We start from the raw sequence: 18,397 nt of genomic DNA, 5'->3' as shown, positions 1-18,397 counted from the left end.
ACCTTTCTCTCTGTCTCTCTCTCTCACTGTCCTCTCTGCCTGTCAAAAAGAAAAAAAAAAAAAGAAAGAAAGTAGAAAGTAACGCCAACGAGAGTACTGGCCCAGTGAGGAGTTTCGATCTCAACCTGAGCACAAGCCTGTGGTTGAAGCCAGAGCCCAGGCAGAGGACCCCAGTGGAAGCAGGCCCCGCTGACAGAGGGAGCAGTGGAGATGGGCGTGGTGACCCAGTGTCCTGCCCACGACCTCCCGGGGACGGCCGCTGGCCGGGGCTGGGGCATCCCCACGGCCAGCCTCCCTCGCTCTGCACTGCCTGGGAAGCTCACACACCCACCTCACTGCTGCTCACTGAAGCCAGCGGCTTCCTCCCCAGCGCTGGTTTGAGGGACCGATCGGCAGTCTGGGATGGCCAGGGGGTGACCGGCTGTGGCGGGGGAGGGGTGGGATGGACGGGCAGGGCCAGGTACAGCAGGGGGTACAATCCGCACCTAAAAAACAAGCTTAGCTGAAAATGCCAGGGAAACTTCTGATCTCTTGCCAAATTAAATAGAAAGAAACGAAAATGCAGGTAATAACCAGAGGGCCCTGCCAGGAGCTGCCTGTGTGCAGTGACCCGAGGCTGTTACGTTCACACAGTAACACGCAGCAGTCCTGGCCATGACCCCCGTTAGCAACACAGACCCCCTCTTCCCTGGGCAAGTGAGCCACAGGACGGCGGAGCTCAACCCAGAGGCCCCGAGGCCGGATGCTGGGAGCGGCGTCGCCTTCCCTGACCTTCGCATACCCTGCCCTGCTCTGGGGACTCTGCCCGGCCCTGCAGGGAGCCCGTGGCAACCTCCTTGGAAGAGACATTATGGGGGGGGTGGGGGGGCTGCTGTGCCGAGGGTAAAGCCGCCGCCTGAGCTGCCAGCATCCCTGTGGGCCCTGGTTTGAGTCCCGGCTGCTCCACCTCTGATCCAGCTCCCTGCTACTGCGCCTGGGAAAGCAGTGGAAGACGGCCCAACCGCTCGGGAGACCTGGATGGAGTTCTGGGCTCCTGGCTTTGGCCTGGCTCAACCCTGGCTGTTGTGGCCATTTAGGGAGCAATCAGCAGATGGAAGATTTCTCTCTTTCTCTCTGTTAACTCTGCCGTTCGAATAAATAAATCTTAAGAAAAATGACACTATGAACAAATGGTGTATAGAAGATTCCAGAGTCAGGAGCAACGGCCGGATCGGTGTGCGACTTCCTCTCCGATGCCCACACGATGCAGCCCACTGAAAACAAAATGCCTGCAGTGGCGGGGGCGGGGTGGGGGCGGGGCCATGGCGGGGCAGGGCGGGGCCAGAGCTGGGAGCGGGGAACTCAATCCAGGTCTCGCACGTGGGTGACAGTGACCCAACCACTCGGGCCATCACCTGCTGCTCCCAGGGCATGCATTAGCAGCAGGCTGGACTCGGAGTGGAGCTGGGACTCACGCCCAGGCACTCAGACCCGGGGCGTGGCTGTCACAGCCGTGTCTCACCCACGACACCAAACGCCCACTGGTGGCCTCGCTTTGAAGCAGCTTCGGGTGGAAGCCGAGCAAACCAGGGCCCCAAGCCTGGGCTGCCCGCCGTGGGCTGTGGACTCCTGTAACTCACGCGCCCTGGGCCTACGCACAGCGACAACCATGACCAGCCGCTCGGCGCGGGGCAGCCAGACACCGTCTCGGCGTCCGTGGCTCCCGCCACCCGGAGACCTGCGCCATCCTCACGTCCGTGAACGGCTTCTCTCCTCAGATCTCAGCCGCTAACCCTTTTAAACGCTGATCACTGGGGCCAGCGTCACCGGGCCCTGGTGCTGGTCCCGGCTGCTCCATTTTTCTGAAGCTGGTGGGAGCCCCGGATGGAGCTCCTGGCTTTGGCCTGGCCCAGCCCGGCCGATGTGGCCACCTGGGGAGTGAGTCAGAGAGAACATCTCTTTTTCTTTCTCCCCTACTCTCTGTCACTCTGCCTTTCAACAAAAAAGTTGATCACCAGAAAGAAAAAGAAGTAGGAATATGAAATAGAAAGCTTGAATTTTAGCCTTGAATTGTTTTTCCCAAAGTTACAGATTTCACTTTATCGTAAGCTCGTGTCAGCTCGACACTTAAATTCAAATTCCTGAAGCGTGACGCCAGCACACCTCGGAACGCCACACCCAAGCAGAGGGAAATATTTAATCATTCCACACGCGCACTTCCCCAGCGTGCAGCTCAGGGCCTACGGCTCCGTGACAGACGCAGACGGAGCCACAGGTAGAGACCGTCTGAGGCGTCACAGGCATCGAAAACTCCCGGCAGCGCCCACTCGTCCGGTAAACCTCGGTTCGTACGGAGCAGGGCGTCACAACACACAGAAACAGGCACCTCCCTGAGTGTTTTCAAGGGAAACCCACACACTGGAAAATTAAAAGTCCAGTGCTCATGTTCTTCCACTTGTGAACCGAACTGCACAATCCATACTTGTAGAAAAAATATGATTATTTAATGATTTATGTATAAAAGGAAAATAAATCTTATGATACAATTTGATAGACTACATACAAAATTGACTCCCAATGTGTGTGTATTCTGCAGCACACGAATCCTATCGTATGTACAGGTTCACACGGGCAGCATCTTCCCGGAGCACGGGGTCCGCGTGGGGCTCAGCAGAAGAGAGGCGACGGACAGACGGGGCAGGCGGCGAATCCTCCCCGGGGCTCGGCGACCGCCCGAATTCGCCGGGCGCTCCAGGGAGCAGGGAGGCTCCCGCCCTCGCCGGCTCGGGGAGTCGCGCGCCACCTTGGCAAAGCGTTTGCCGCGCAGCCTGCACTGAGGCCGACCGGGCTGTGCCACTCGCGCTAATCCTTAAGGACACAAAACGGCCTCCGGCGACGGGCGCGCTGGAAGCGGCACCACCATGTGCGTGATGAATACAGTCTCCCGACGCGAAGTGCTCCAGACAGTAACGCCGCCCGGTTATTTACAGAGGTTCATGTAAATGAAAAACTAGAACACAACCGAGTTCACAAAGAAAAACAGAAAACTTTCCTTTAAAAACAATTCCAAAGAAACGTTAACACCAACACACCGTGTAAACGCGGGCATCCACGGCTTCCTGAAGCGGTGTTGCCTAGGCTACCTGGAAGGAACACGCCAGTGCATCTCGGGAAAGACCCTCGTGTGTGGAGGCCAGGGACCCTAGGGGCCACAGCAGCAGCCTCCGGGGAAACCCAGGGCCAGAGCATTGACCAGTGGGCAGGATGCCTACGACGCCCTCACGTCCAGCGTCCATAAAGACCACGGCGAAATCGCCTTTGCAGATCTACGGACTTGAAGGGCAACAGGGGCTACTCAGAACACTATGTACGAGGCCGACGCGAAGCAGCGGAGGTGACCACACACGTGCCGCGCGGCGACCAACCACAGCCTGAAGGACACTGGCTGAAATGAAGCCTTTCCAAAGATGCCGAACTGAAAATGGGATTTATTCGGAGCCGGCCACCTTCTGTTTGTATCCTCTGCTCAGCGTGGTTTCCTGGCTACACCCATCACAGCGTCACTCACCGCGGCAGCAGGCTCCGGCAGGAACTCAGGTTTGCAGGTCTGCAAACCTGGCCACTTGGCAATCCGGCGCCGATGGCTCTGGCGCCCAGGCGGCGCGGGGCCTGGCGAGCGCCGGGACGCCCGCCCCCTGCACCAGAGCCGCCTAGGCACTGGCCTTCTGTGAGCTCAGGTTGATGCTGTGGATCATCTTCTGGATCTTCTCCTCGTTCCTGAGGACGCTGGCCTTCACGGCACAGATCTTGTCTTGCTGGTCCCGAATCAGCTGCTCCAGCTCCGCCAGCTCGGCCTTCAGGGGCTCCACGGCCGCGTCTGTGATGCTGGCGGAAGACAACACCAGGCTCAGAGGCGCCGCGCCTCGCTCTCCACCCGCTGCCCGGGTGAGACCCCACACGGCCGCTCAGCCCATCCAGAAAGGCAAAGACTCGAAGGTGCAAGTCCCTCAGCCTGGGCTAACTGCCACTGCTCGGTCCACACACAAGTGGGGAGGGGGTCGAACGTGAGACAAGCCGAGGGACGCACCGAGGGCCCCCGGGCCCAGCCAGGAGGGAAGGAGCACGGGGACCCGGCCTGGCGCTGCTCGCCGGACCAGGCACCGCCGGCTCGCCGCTCAAGACGCTGCCTAGTTTTGGACTGAGGACTGGGCAAAGTCCAGAATACACTTGGCAAAGCCAAAACTAACCTTTGCCTTTAGCTTTGCCACTCTTGTAACACACAAATACAAGCTGAAACCCAAACAAGGAAGAACTCGCTCCCGCCCACCCCCCCTGCACAAAGCCGGCTTTACGAGGAGGAAGTCCGGGAGACTTCCCAGCGCTCACACCAGAGGCAGGAAGTGGGGGCCGGTGCTCGCCCCCCAGAGCCCCTGTGCTCCTCTGACCTCCCTGGTGCTGCACGTTTAGAACTTCGGGGAGCCTTCAGGACCAGGCAAACCAGCAACAAAGAGCAGGACTTTCTAACCGCACGACTGGTGGCAGAGACTTGGAGACGGACCCAGCGCGTGTTCCGACAGACACCTAACAGCTGACTTGGCCACGTGCACCCCAGGCTCACCATCAAACACCCCCCTGGAGCGCAGCTCACTTCCACTGCCTACATTCTTTTGCAGTCAGTTTTAAATGGGCTTATCTGCATTTTTAGAGTGAGAAATAAAAACAGGGCGGTGTTGCGGGGCAGCCAGTTAAGCCGCCGTCTGTGAGCCTGCACCCCAGATGAGCACGGATCGGAGAACCGGCCGCCCCACTTCCAATCCAGCTCCCCGCTATTGCTCTTGGGAAAGCAGTGGAAGATGCCCAAGAGCTTGGGCCCCTGCAGCCACCTGGGAGACCCGGATGGAGTCCCAGGCTCCCCACCCTGACCTGGCCCAGCCCTGGCCGCTGTGGCCACCTTGGGGATGAACTGGTGGATGGGAGATCCATCTCTCTGTCTCTGTAACTCTGCCTTAATAAATCTTAAAATAAACAAATTTTGAACAGTTACACTTCGGGGGTTCTGGTAAAGCCTAGGGGGAAAACGCCAAGTCTTTGGTATTTTTTAATGTCTGAACTCAAATCTTCTCTGACTGCTACAGAGAAGGGCTCGCTGTGGGGTGAAGAGCAGCATCGGCTCGGCTCCAGAAGACGCAGGAAGGGAGGGCCACACGGAGCGAGTTCAGGGCCAACTTCCCAGGCTCCTGGGGCACCGGCAGGACCCCCAGACTGCGCCCCTCTGCTCTCCCCTGGTCCTACCATCCCACCCATCTCTGCTCCTCCTACAGAAACCCCTCCCCTCCGCTGCCCTGCAGCCCCCTCCCCTCTGCTCCCACCCCTGCAGCCCCTCCCTGCCTCACCTCTGCTCCCACACCTGCAGCCCCTCCCCGCCTCACCTCTGCTCCCCTGCAGCCCCTCCCCACCTCACCTCTGCTCCCCTGCAGCCCCCTCCCCTGCAGCCCCTCCCCGCCTCACCTCTGCTCCTCCTGCAGGGCCTGTGCGTGCTGCCGGCTCTCCCCGTGCCACAGCTGCAGCTCGCTCTGCATGGCGTCCACGTCCTCCTGGATGTAGTCCATGATCTTGCCCAGGGGCAGGGCGCTCCTGCACAGGGTCTGGATGGACACGCGGAGCTTCTCCATCTCCTTGGAAACAATGTCCTTCTCCTTCTTCCACGCCGACTCAAAGACGAGCGACTTCTCCTAGGGTCAGGGCACAGGAAGGGGCCCCTCAGTCCCGGGCTCGACGCGCGAGGGCGGCACCCCCACAGCGCCGGGTGGGAGACCTTGGGTGGACGGGAGGTGCAGGCCAGGCCTTCCTTCTCCAAGGCACAGGAAGGGGCCCCTCAGTCCCGGGCTCGACGCGCGAGGGTGGCACCCCCACAGCGCTGGGTGGGAGACCTTGGGTGGACGGGAGGTGCAGGCCAGGCCTTCCTTCTCCAAGGCACAGGAAAGGGCCCCTCAGTCCCGGGCTCGACGCGCGAGGGCGGCACCCCCACAGCGCCGGGTGGGAGACCTTGGGATGGGAGGTGCAGGCCAGGCCTTCCTTCTCCAAGGCACAGGAAGGGGCCCCTCAGTCCCGGGCTCGACGCGCGAGGGCGGCACCCCCACAGCGCTGGGTGGGAGACCTTGGGATGGGAGGTGCAGGCCAGGCCTTCCTTCTCCAAGGCACAGGAAGGGGCCCCTCAGTCCCGGGCTCGACGCGCGAGGGTGGCACCCCCACAGCGCTGGGTGGGAGACCTTGGGTGGACGGGAGGTGCAGGCCAGGCCTTCCTTCTCCAAGGCACAGGGCTCAGTCTGTGCCTGCAATTCGTGTGCAGGTTCAGACTCCAGCTCCCAGCTAGTGGACGGCAGAGCTTGGTGACAGGGCCAGCAGGAGGGAGGCCTGACCCCGCACCGCCTTCCCATCCCAAGGGACAGAACCCACACTGCCAGCAGGGAGGGAAGACGCACAAGACACAGAGGGAACTGGCCGCACGGCAGCAAGGGACGGAGTGGGCAGAGGGCAAGGCCAACAGCCCCTCAAAGGACCCACGTCAGGCTGGTCTGGGAGGTTGCAGAGGGGGCGGGGCACGCAGCCAGCCCCAGGTGAAGGAGGAAGGGTGCAGAGAGGGCTGGGGAGTGTCGCTGGGCGTGGGCCAGGCATCGCTGGGCGTGGGCCAGGCGTCCTGGGCTCCGAGAGAGCCCCTCTGGTCACACACATCTCCGAATTCCAAGCTGACGGAAGCTGGCAAGAATCAGCAACAGGAAGATGTTTTCTGGGAACACTGGCACGGTTTCCTCGGGGCGCCTTCCCTGGACACCCCTGCCTGGACTGGCTGAGCTGCCCCTGCCCCGCCCACCTGCAGGACGAGCTGAGCGCATCACTGAATTCTTGCCCGGCTGCACGCTCTCTCGCCTGACTTCTGACGCTGGCTTCAGGCCATGAGCTGTGTCTGGAGGCGCGGACAGTATTTGTCAGTACACAAGTGACTGGTTTATCGGGAACCTGGCTCCACCACTTACTAGCTTGGGCAAGTACAAGGAAAGCCTTGGCATAACGTCTGGCACATAGGAAATATTAAATAAATGGGATTAGAAATGAAAGGTAAAACTTACAAACCTAGCAGGCGAGCTCAGTAAGACTGCAAGATACAACAGAAACATAAATGGAGCCGGCGCTGTGGCACAGCGGGTTAACGCCCTGGCCTGCACCGGTTCGAGACCCGGCTGCTCCACTTCTGATCCAGCTCTCTGCTATGGCCTGGGAAAGCAGTGGAAGATGGCCCAGGTGCTTGGGCCCCTGCACCCCTGTGGGAGACCGGGAAGAAGCTCCTGGCTCCTGATTGGCACAGCTCCAGCAGTTGCGGCTAACTGGGGAGTGAACCATTGGATGGAAGACCTCTCTCTCTCTCTCTCTCTCTCTCTCTTTCTCTCTGCCTCTCCTCTCTCTGTGTAACTCTGACTTTGAAATAAATAAACCTTAAAAAAAAATAAATGTACAAAATCCTTGGGTTTCTCTCTACTGGCAATGAGCACACGGACAGTGACGTGTGGAAAAGGAAAACTCAGCGTGAACAACACACCAGCTCTTCCCAAACAGAACACAGGCTGAACACAGCCCCTCCCAAACCCCAGCTGCAGAAGCGATGGCCCCAAAGCTTATATGGAAAAGCGAAGGAACTAAAATAACTAAGACATTTTGAAAAATAAGAACAAAGAAAGACATAGGCATTAGTCCTAAAACTTGCATTCATTAGGAGGCAAAAAAAAAAAAAAACCCTAATCAGGAGGCAGGCACTGTGTGGGGCAGCAGGCAGGACAGCCACTAGGAGGCCGCATCTCACACCAAAGTGCAGGACGAGTCCCGGCCCTCCACTTACGACCTAGCTTCTTGCTGGTGCACCTGAGAGGCAATGGATGAGGACCCAAGGGCTTGGGTTCCTGCCACCCACGTGGGAGACCCAGATGGAGCTCCTGGCTTCTGCCTGGCCCCGCCCTGCTGCAGGCATGTGGGGAGTGAACCAGAAGATGGGGGAGACCTCTCTCTCTCACTCTTTCAAATAAATAAATTAATGTTCTATGCAAAGACTAAATAACAGTTTCCAACTGAAGAAACTGAAAAAGGGAAACACAGCAGTTAGGAAATAAACAGACTGGAGCTATCCAAAACGGAAACAACAGGTAACAAGGAGAGAAGCAGCAGCTTCAGGCTTTCAGAGACGGGGCGAGAGCCCAGAACTCAGTTCATTCTGAACTCTGCCAGTAAATCAAGACACGTGCCATGCGAGGGGAAGGAAGCCACAGCCCACTGCATTCGTGAGCATCAATGGGAAACACTAATTCACAGCCAGAATCTAACAGCGGATACAAAGCACAAACCATAGCAATGCTGGGCTTATCCCATGAACGTAAGGAGAATTTAATATTAGAGAAACTACACAGGCCATTAGTTAAGTAAAGAAGAAACATAACAGGATCATCTCAAATGCAACACGCACTCACAACAAGGCCCTACATTAGCAGAAGAAACAGACCTTTCTCAATTTGCTGAGTCACTTAATAACAGAAACGGGAAAATTCTAGAAGCATTCCCATTCAAAGCCAGGAGGGAAGCAAGGTTGTCCACTATCATCACTGCCATACCCACGCACTGTAGGCCAAGCCACAGCAGCCGGACAGCGAGGGAGGAGCAGACAGAGCACCACGCCTCTCAGGCCCAGGATGCCAGCGCCAGGCTGAACCCAGCCTGCTGCTCACCCTCCCGAGACCCAGCCGCCAATGGAGATAACGACCACACCCCTCACCCCGCCCTGCCGTCACCTAGCTGAGCCCCTGACAGCGCTGCTAACCGTGTGCTGGCTTACAGCACAGCAAACAAAAAGAAGCAACAGACGTATTCTTTAAACAAGGGAACTGGGTAAGTCCACAGTATTTCCACCCACTAGCAGCGATTACAAAACACACACAATTTACAACAGACTAAACTACAGAGCGGCAGATGAAAACATGCACAAGACATGAACAACCACACACGCACACCCTAGGATCATTTACTGGGGGCCGGCCGGGGGCTTAAGCTGCTGCTGGAGATGCCAGCACCCCGCATCAGAGTCGAGTCCAGTCCTCACCAGCACCCACATCAGAGTCGAGTCCAGTCCCTGTCAGCACCCAGAGTCAAGTCCAGTCCCCGCCAGCACCCACATCAGAGTCGAGTCCAGTCCCCACACAGCACCCACATCAGAGTCGAGTCCAGTCCCCAGCACCCAGAGTGTCGAGTCCAGTCCTCACCAGCACCCAGAGTGTCGAGTCCAGTCCCTGCCAGCACCCAGAGTGTCGAGTCCAGTCCTCACCAGCACCCAGAGTGTCGAGTCCAGTCCCTGCCAGCACCCAGAGTGTCGAGTCCAGTCCTCACCAGCACCCACATCAGAGTCGAGTCCAGTCCCCACACAGCACCCACATCAGAGTCGAGTCCAGTCCCCAGCACCCAGAGTGTCGAGTCCAGTCCTCACCAGCACCCACATCAGAGTCGAGTCCAGTCCCCACACAGCACCCACATCAGAGTCGAGTCCAGTCCCCAGCACCCAGAGTGTCGAGTCCAGTCCTCACCAGCACCCAGAGTGTCGAGTCCAGTCCCTGCCAGCACCCAGAGTGTCGAGTCCAGTCCTCACCAGCACCCACATCAGAGTCGAGTCCAGTCCCCACACAGCACCCACATCAGAGTCGAGTCCAGTCCCCACACAGCACCCACATCAGAGTCGAGTCCAGTCCCCAGCACCCAGAGTGTCGAGTCCAGTCCCCGCCAGCACCCAGAGTGTCGAGTCCAGTCCTCGCCAGCACCCACATCAGAGTCAAGTCCAGTCCCCGCCAGCACCCAGAGTCTCGAGTCCAGTCCTCGCCAGCACCCAGAGTCGAGTCCAGTCCTCGCCAGCACCTGCGTAGAGCATCAAGTCCAGTCCCTGCTAACGTATCCAGGGCAGCCACAGAGGACGGCCCAGTTCTCGTGCTGCTGCCACCCGGGGGGGAGAGACCTGCAGGAGCTCCCGGCTCCTGGCTTCAGCCTGGCCCAGCCCTGGTTGTTACAATCATCTGGGGAGTGAACCAGTACGTGGAAGCGTGTGCACGCGCGCGCTCGCTCGCTCTCTCCCTTGTCCCTCCCTCTCTGGTGCTCTTTCAAGTAAATCTTAAAACACAATAAACGGAGACGGTCTCGGTCACTAACACGCCGACCACCCCAGGAGGGTTTGCTGGCACCCAGTACTCTGGCTGCAATGTTTGCATAGGAAGCACCAACACATGTCAAGGCAGCCGTGGACACGCGCGTCACCTCTCACGTGTCTTTCCCTGAATGTCCTGGAGCCCCCAGAGCTGAGACGAGGAATGGCGGGGCTTTGCCAGCAGACACAGGCCTCACGGAGCAGCTACAGGCAGAGCAGAGGCCGCCCTGCGGGCCGCCCAGGCAGAGCCCATGGGGTGGGAATGGCTATCATGGAGAAGATGGCCAGCAAGGGCTCAAACGGCAATATTCTGTGAACAAAGCGCTGGACAGAACTCACATTTCAGCCGGCGCCGTGGCTCAACAGGCTAATCCTCCGCCTTACGGCGCCGGCACACCGGGTTCTAGTCCCGGTCGGGGCACCGATCCTGTCCCGGTTGCCCCTCTTCCAGGCCAGCTCTCTGCTGTGGCTAGGGAGTGCAGTGGAGGATGGCCCAAGTCCTTGGGTCCTGCACCCCATGGGAGACCAGGAGAAGCACCTGGCTCCTGCCATCGGAACAGCGCGGTGCGCCGGCCGCAGCGCGCTACCGCGGCGGCCATTGGAGGGTGAACCAACGGCAAAAGGAAGACCTTTCTCTCTGTCTCTCTCTCTCACTGTCCACTCTGCCTGTCAAAAAAAAAAAAAAAAAAAAGAACTCACATTTCAGTGCCCACAAGTCACTAGGGACGCTTTACCGGAATCAGCCCCAAGCCCGAGCTACACATCGTCCATGGGTGCCACTACTCCAGGCACAGCTGAGCGGCCACAAACCCGAGCACAGCTCCCGCAGCCGACAACGCCCATCGCCTGAGCCCTCCCAGAGAGCGTGCAGGAAGGGCCCCGGACGTGGGCACGAGGAGACCGGGCACCCATGCCAGAGGGGCGACCCCTCTGCTCTCCGCCCCAAGACAGGAAAGCCGACTCCAGGGGGACCGAGCACGTAACTGTCAAAACAAAGCTTGAACTTTTACAGGAAAAATACCTCTGATCTCGCCGGGGAGGTCCTAGCTAACACACAGGAAGTACCAGCCCTGGAAGGAAAAGCTGAGGCGTCTGACCGGTTACGACTCAGGAACTCGGCCCTCAGAGCAGAGCAGAGAGCAGAGGAAAACGCGCCTGCGCAAACCATGACCCCCGCACCCCGGTCCTTACTCCTGTTATTTTAACATAAAACCGACTGTTGGGGATCCAGTCAGGGCCTCTGCGGTCACCGGCAGTGCCAGTGACTCTGTTCCAGACGCTCCACTGGCGCCGGAGCTCGGAGCTCATCCGTCCATCCACGCCAACGCCCCAGAGAAGTGTGTGACCACGTACCTCGTGCCAACCTTCTACTGCCTTCTTACTTTATAAAACTTAAAAAGGGCGTAGCTAATTTCAATGACTTTTTATAGCCAGGAGGCCCCTCCAGGTCTCCCACGTGGGTGCAGGGGCCCAAGGACTTGGGCCACCCTCCACTGCCCTCCCAGGTCACGGCAGAGAGCTGGATTAGAAGTGGAGCAGCCAGGTCTCGCACCAGCACCCACATGGGAGGCTGGCACTGCAGGCAGTGGCTTAACCTGCTATGCCACATTGCTGGCCCACCAATGAGTTTATTAAGCCAAATATATCTAGAATACTGTTGCAGTAAGCAAGCAACACAAGAATCACTAGCAGGTATTGGTGCTGCTGCCCGCGAGGCCCAGGCCTGGGTGTATTCACAGGGACAGGTGCCCCTGCGGGGACACTCGGCTGTCGGGATGAGCGGCTGCTCTGCGGGACAGCACAGGCCCACCTCATACCTTGCCTCTGGCCTGGAAAGGGGCTTCAGTGTGGTGTCTATCTTTTTCTCCTGTTTTGTTTTTAAGATTTATTTATTTATTTGAAAGGTAGAGGATTAGAAAGAGAGGAAGAGATAGAGAGAGAAGGATCTTCCATCTGCTGGTTCACTCCCCAAACGGCAGCAAGGGCCGGGGCTGAGCCAGGACAAAGCCAGGAGCCTGAAACTCCATCAGGGTCCCCCACGTGGGTGCAGGGGCCCAAGCACCTGGGCCATCTTCTGCTGCTTTCCCAGGCCACAGCAGGGAGCTGAATCAGAAGTGGAGCAGCCGGGACACAAACCGGTGCTCATACGGGATACCGGGGTTGCAGGAGACAGCTCGACCTGCTGCACCACGATCCTGGCCCTTTATCTGTTTTTCCTAAGAAAAACTCAGAACAATATTTGTTGAGCCCGTGAACACATGGGCGGCCAGCTCTCCATTATTTTCATGTGTGAGATGACAACTGGCCACACAGCATGAATCCTGTCCAAATGCAACAGCAACCGCTCTCTCTGCTGGCACCGAGAGCGGCAGAGGTCTACGGCAACCTGACTGCTCTCTCAACAACCATGTGCTTTTTTTTCTTGCTCTACTTGTAGGATGATTTTTTGTCATTATTGCATTGAGAGAGAGAGAGCGAGCGAGTGAGAGCGAGCCCTTGGCTGTCAACAGCACTGCCAACGTCTGAGTCCCTTTGTACCGGGGACACGGAAGCCGATTTCCGTGCAGACTCACGGCAGGCTAAGGGTCCTTCTCGTCACAAAAGCACCAAGCCCCTCTAAAGGGACACACCTCTGCGTTTTACGGCGCAGTAACTTAGGTCAGAAAGCGACTGAACTTTATCTCCATGGCACATTACTTGGAAGTCTGCACGGAGGAGCCGCTGCTTGGGATGCCTGCCTCGGCGTGCCCGGGTCGAGTCCGGGTCCTCCACTTCCAGCCCGGCTTCCTGCTGAGTGTCCTGGAGGATGGTACCTCCAGGTCGTGGCTCAGGCGCTTGGGCCCCTGCCACACACATCGAAGCCTCAGACCGAGTGCCAGGCTCCTGGCCTCTGCCTGGCCCAGTCCTGGCTGTGTGGGCGTCTGGGGAGTGAACCAGTGGATGGAAGATCTCTGTTTCTCTGCCTTTCAAATAAAACAGAAATTGAAATTTTTTAAAGGCTGTGGGAAATGGTACTAAAAGATAAGTTTATTCATAAAAAAACGAAACCTGTGTCCCTGTCCTAACTGCAGCAGAAAACCACACAGGCTGTGCCCACTCCCCAGTGGGCAGGGACGGCAGGAGACCAGCCAGCCGGTGGGGAGGGGCTCACAGAGTGGTGGGCAGGTGCACAGGAGGAGCCCCCTCTGGCAGACCTGGACTGTGCGTGGTGAAGTAGCTGCCTGCACGCCGCTCAGTACCAGAGATACGGACATCCGGAAACACGCGTGTGTCCCGAAAGCCGACACGGCAAACTCTGACCCCGGCTGCTCCCGGCGCGGACTCCCAGGGCGCATCTTACTTGTAAGGTATTAACAGCGAGCCTACAGTAAACACACTTCCACTTCACCATCTTTTATTGTCTGTAAGGGGCTTACAGAGAGTACCACCTGACCCAGTGCAAGCCCCTCCCCCTGAGACAAGCACCCTCAGGAGGCTTGCCCTTGACCAGCCATGACAGGTGGCTCAGAGACTCTGGCGACTGCAATATGGAAACGAAACGCGACACACGCAGCCTTGCTGTAAACAGGGACTCGAGCACCTCCACGGGCAGCGTTCAGGCCTCTGAAGTCACACAGCTGCGCCACGCTCCACCCACTCAGCACCCTGAGCCTCTTCTACCCACACGGAATTAAAAACTCAGGGGGCCGGCGCTGTGGCACAGCCGGCGCTGTGGCACGGCTGCTTCAACCACCGCCTACAGCACCCGGCTGCTCCACTTCTGATCCAGCTCTCTGCTGTGGCCTGGGAAAGCCGTGGAGGATGGCTCAAGTGCTTGGGCCCCTGCACCCACGTGGGAGACCCGGATGAAGCTCCTGGCTCCTGGCTCCGGCCTGGCCAAGCCCTGGCTGATGCAGTCACTTGGGGGGTGAACCAGCAGATGGAAGATCAATCTCCCCATCTCTCTCCCCGTCACTTTGCCTTTCAGATAAACGCATCTTTAAAAACCGGAAAGAAATGAAAAACCCAGGAAAACCGGGCTCGTTCAGCGCTGCCCTGCTGGTCCAGGTCTTCCCCGGAGGCAGAGCGGACAGGGAGGATAAAGAGATGGGGACTAAAACAAACACGTGTCTCACTTAAAACCCCAGCACAGATGAGCGAGTTCTAAGGCAGGGGAAAAGGAAGCCAGAATCACAGAGTTCCATGAAATAAACCTTTCCTGAAAGTGAGGACAACGCCGCACGGGTCAGGATGATCCCGGCTCTGGACACGGGCGCTCAGCCACGGCCCGCCCTCATGCTAACGAGGTAGCTCCGGCTCTGTGGCCTGCAGAGAGCCGGGGCCGGGAGCTCCCACCTGCCTGTGGCTGCAGCCCTGTGTGGACACAGCCGCTCAGCCACGGCCCGCCCTCATGCTAACGAGGTAGCTCCAGTTCTGTGGCCTGCAGAGAGCCGGGGCCGGGAGCTCCCACCTGCCCGTGGCTGCAGCCCTGTGTGGACACAGCCACTAAGCCACGGCCCGCCCTCATGCTAACGAGGTAGCTCCAGCTCTGTGGCCTGCAGAGAGCCGGGGCCGGGAGCTCCCACCTGCCCGTGGCTGCAGCCCTGTGTGGACACAGCCGCTCAGCCACAGCCCGCCCCCTGTGCTGATGTGGCAGCTCCGGCTCCGTGGCCTGCAGAGAGCCGGGGCCGGGAGCTCCCAACTGCCCGTGGCTGCAGCCCTGTGTGGACACAGCCGCTCAGCCACGGCCCACCCCCTGTGCTGACGTGGCAGCTCCGGCTCCGTGGCCTGCAGAGAGCTGGGGCTACGGCCTGCATGGAGCCAGGGGACAGCACGCAGCAGCTCTGGAGCGCAGGCCTCAGAAGGATCAGGCACTTCAGACTGTGCCGGGCACCAACCTCCTCAGCCCCAGGCCAGGCTCAGCGACAGAACTGTCATCACCACGCTCTCTCCAGGAAAGCAGGTCCCCAGAGGAGCCGAGGGCAAACCACACGCACACCTGGCACAGGCCCGCTGTGTATGTCATTTGAATGTCATTTCTACGACGTTCTTTAAAAAAAATTTTTTTTTCATTTATTTGAAGGGCAGTTAGCGAGAGACAGAAAGAGGCATCTTTCACTCACTGGTTCCTCCCCAAATGGCTGCAACAACCAAACTGGGCCAAGCGGAAGCCAGGAGCCAGGAGCTCCACCTGGGGGGTCTCACATGGGTGGCAGGTGTCCTGGGCTCTCCTAGGCGCCTTAGCAGGGAGCTTGGATCCAAAGTGGAGCAGCTGGGACTCAAGTGGGACCCATGGCAGCTGATCCTGCTGCAACACAGCGCTGCCCTCCCTTTTTATATAGGTTTGTTCATTTGAAAGGGAGAGACAGAAAGAGATCTTCCATCTACTGGCTCACTCCCCAAATATTTGCAACAGTCAGGCCTTGTCCAGGCTGAAGCCAGGAGCCAGGAGCCCCGTCCAGGCCTCCTGCAAGGGTGGTAGGGGCCCAAGCAATTGGGCCATCGCCTGCTGCCTTCCCAGTGCACTAACAGGAAGCTGGATCCGCAGCGGAACAGCCGGGACTCAAACGTGCTCAAGCCCCAGCCTGACCAACGCCCCACCACGCAGGCCCTCCGCTCCTTTTAAACCCTGGCTTTCAGTGTCTGTGAACCTGACGTCTCACGGGGCACGTTCCAAGCTCTTCACGGTTTGTTCCCCATCAGGGTTCACGCGACACCAGACCCTCCTGCCCAGGGGCCCAGAGCCCAGAGCCCAGCGCCCAGCGGAGGCTGCCACAGTGCAGAGGAAGCTCCTTGGACTTCTCCACCTCCTGCGCCCCAGGAGCCGCTCCGCCTGGGTTCTTATCCTTATCAACCCATCTCCATCCCCTGGGGGACACGCCCTCACTCAACAAACAGAAGATAAGGACCACTCAACTCGGAAATGTTTTCAGGAGCCCTGACATGAGGATGTCAGATACCTATCATTCCGCCAGGCAAGGCACCCTGATACTTTACCCGAACCGGGAACGTCGCCCAGGGAAGCCATCCCAGAACTGTCCTCAGGAAGTCCCATCCACGGGATGTCGATGGCTTCCAAGTCATTCTTGTGATCTACAGTACTTCCAAGGCATGTATCTGTGGGTTTTTCTTATTAAGATTTACTCAAAAGGCAAAGTTAGAGAGAGAGAGATTAATCTTCCATCCACTGGTTGTCTCCCCAGATGGCCACAATGGACGGGGCTGGGACAGGCTGAAGCCAGGAGCTTCTTTTGGGTCTCTCACAGGGGTCAGGGGCCCCATTACTTGGGTCATTTTCTGCCGCTTTTCCCTGGCCATTGGCAGGGAGCTGGATCTGAAGTGTAGCAGCTGGGACATAAACCAGTATCCGTGTGGGATGCTGGCATCACAGGTGCTGGCTTCACCCGCCATACCACAATGCCAGCTCTCCATAAATATTTTTAAGTGACACTATTGGTGCCCGATTTTTATAAGATAATGTGGTAACAATTTAATTTTATATCCAAAACTTAAATCCTCCAGCCCGCATAGAAGGTACTACATTCAGAGATCTGACTTGGGAACATAAAACTACCACCTTGCCTTCTTAAAAACTGAAACAAAGTCCCTTCAAACACACCCAGCATAGCCCTTCATGATCAAAATGAACACTTCAGGGTGGGTGTTGTGGAGCAGCTGGGGGAGTCCCAAGATGCTCACATCCCGTATTGGAGTGTCAGTGGAGCCCTCGCTACTCCACTTCAGATCCAGCTTCCTGCTGACGCACGCTGGGAGGAGCAGCCAAAGACTCAGTGCCTGGGCCTCTGCCACCCACGTGGGGACCCGAAGAGAGCGCCAGGCTCCTGGCTGTGAGCATCTGGGGAGTGAACCAGAGGATGGAAAAGCAAGTGATCTGTCTCCCTCTCTCTGCCTTTCAAGTAGATTGAAATAAATAAACAAGCATTTAAAAATAATAAAATAAATTCCAGGGGTGCCCAGACTTAGCTACGGATGTCATCCCAGTAGAGAATTCCTGTATCCTATGTTCCTTCTATTCCTTTCACAGCAGTTTCTATGGAAACAATATTCCTCGCAAGAGAAGCACACCATAACACAGGGGCCACAAACATCCAAACAGCGTATTTTTGTGGGTGCATACCCACAGTTCTGGTGGCGAGGCTGAGGGTTGAGTATTTGTGGTGAAACTGCGCCCCCTAGCGACCAAGGGAAGAAATACTGACAACCTACTCAGATCACCAAAATAAAACAGGGACTGAAATCCAGGACTGTCACACACAGTTTTAGCAAATTATTCACATTAAAACGTGACAAGCTGGTTGCATTTGCCATTTTACCCAGCAAGAGGCCCTGGAAGACACCCTGGCTTCTGTGTCCCCAGATAAACGCTGCTTTAAGTCTCACCCACAATCCCGACCCACATCTGTGTGCCACATGGGCCCTGGTTATGGCTTCCTGTCAGCTACAGACATGCAGGTCAAGTTCAACCCTGCCAGGTCCTCGGGGCAGAGGGGTCTGTGCAAGCTTGGAGCCCCCGCACGGGCGCAGCCTGCAAGAGTGGGTCGGATGCCTTTCTTGAACTAGGGGAAAGAGGCCACAGAGGAGCAAGGGCTCCGAGCTCCCTCGGAAACAGAGCTGACGCGAAAAGAAGCAGCGTCAGAAACTCGCACTGGCGGAGAACGGGTCGAACATGAAGAGAGAAGCATCCAGAAGCTAACGCAGACAAAGCGGGAAGAGGCGTCCGGAAGCGAGCTTTGTAGCCAGGAAGCCACCGTCAAACCGCCGGCCGCTCCTCCACACGGCACCTTCCCTGACAGCATTAAAAACACTGCAGTAAAACTGCTCTGTGAAAACTTCAGAAACCGAGCTAGGAAAAAAATGCTGGCAAGAGCTGGGATCTTCCCATTAACAACGAATATTTTCCTTTGCAGAGAGAGCAAATGTCAGGATAATGAGGAAAACACGCAGCGCATCTGACACACACACTTCTTCTGTGACGTGTTCCCCAAGTCCATTAGTGCAAAAGCAACGGCTTTCCTCCCAGCGCCGCTTCAAAGGCAGGCTGGACGCACGCCCAGAGCACAAATATGTAAAACACTCCCCTCTCAAAAACGAAACACGCTGAGACCACGGCCACGCCAAATGCACGCAGAAGCAGAGAGCGGGCGACCTGGTGTCTGACAGAGACAGCAGCAGAGATCACCATGGCGAGTGCGC

At 57.7% G+C, this 18,397-nt stretch overlaps 1 protein-coding gene across 2 annotated transcripts in view; it reads right to left on the bottom strand.

Annotated features, from left to right (window-relative positions):
• Nucleotides 1-2,461: 2,461 nt before the first annotated feature.
• The window catches only part of TRAF3IP1 (TRAF3 interacting protein 1), a 59,638-nt gene continuing 43,702 nt past the window's right edge, over nucleotides 2,462-18,397 (bottom strand). For both annotated transcript variants that reach the window (XM_062193889.1, XM_062193898.1), the window contains 2 exons: nucleotides 5,488-5,711; nucleotides 2,462-3,864 (listed from right to left, as the gene is read on the bottom strand). In XM_062193889.1, the coding sequence (XP_062049873.1) occupies nucleotides 3,690-3,864; nucleotides 5,488-5,711 (399 nt within the window). In that variant the 3' untranslated portion in view covers nucleotides 2,462-3,689. The remainder of the gene's footprint in view (nucleotides 3,865-5,487; nucleotides 5,712-18,397) is intronic.

The sequence above is a fragment of the Lepus europaeus genome, chromosome 1 (genome assembly GCF_033115175.1).
Source record: "Lepus europaeus isolate LE1 chromosome 1, mLepTim1.pri, whole genome shotgun sequence".
Lineage (NCBI taxonomy): Eukaryota > Metazoa > Chordata > Mammalia > Lagomorpha > Leporidae > Lepus > Lepus europaeus.
This window is presented reverse-complemented; position numbering and strand designations above follow the sequence as displayed.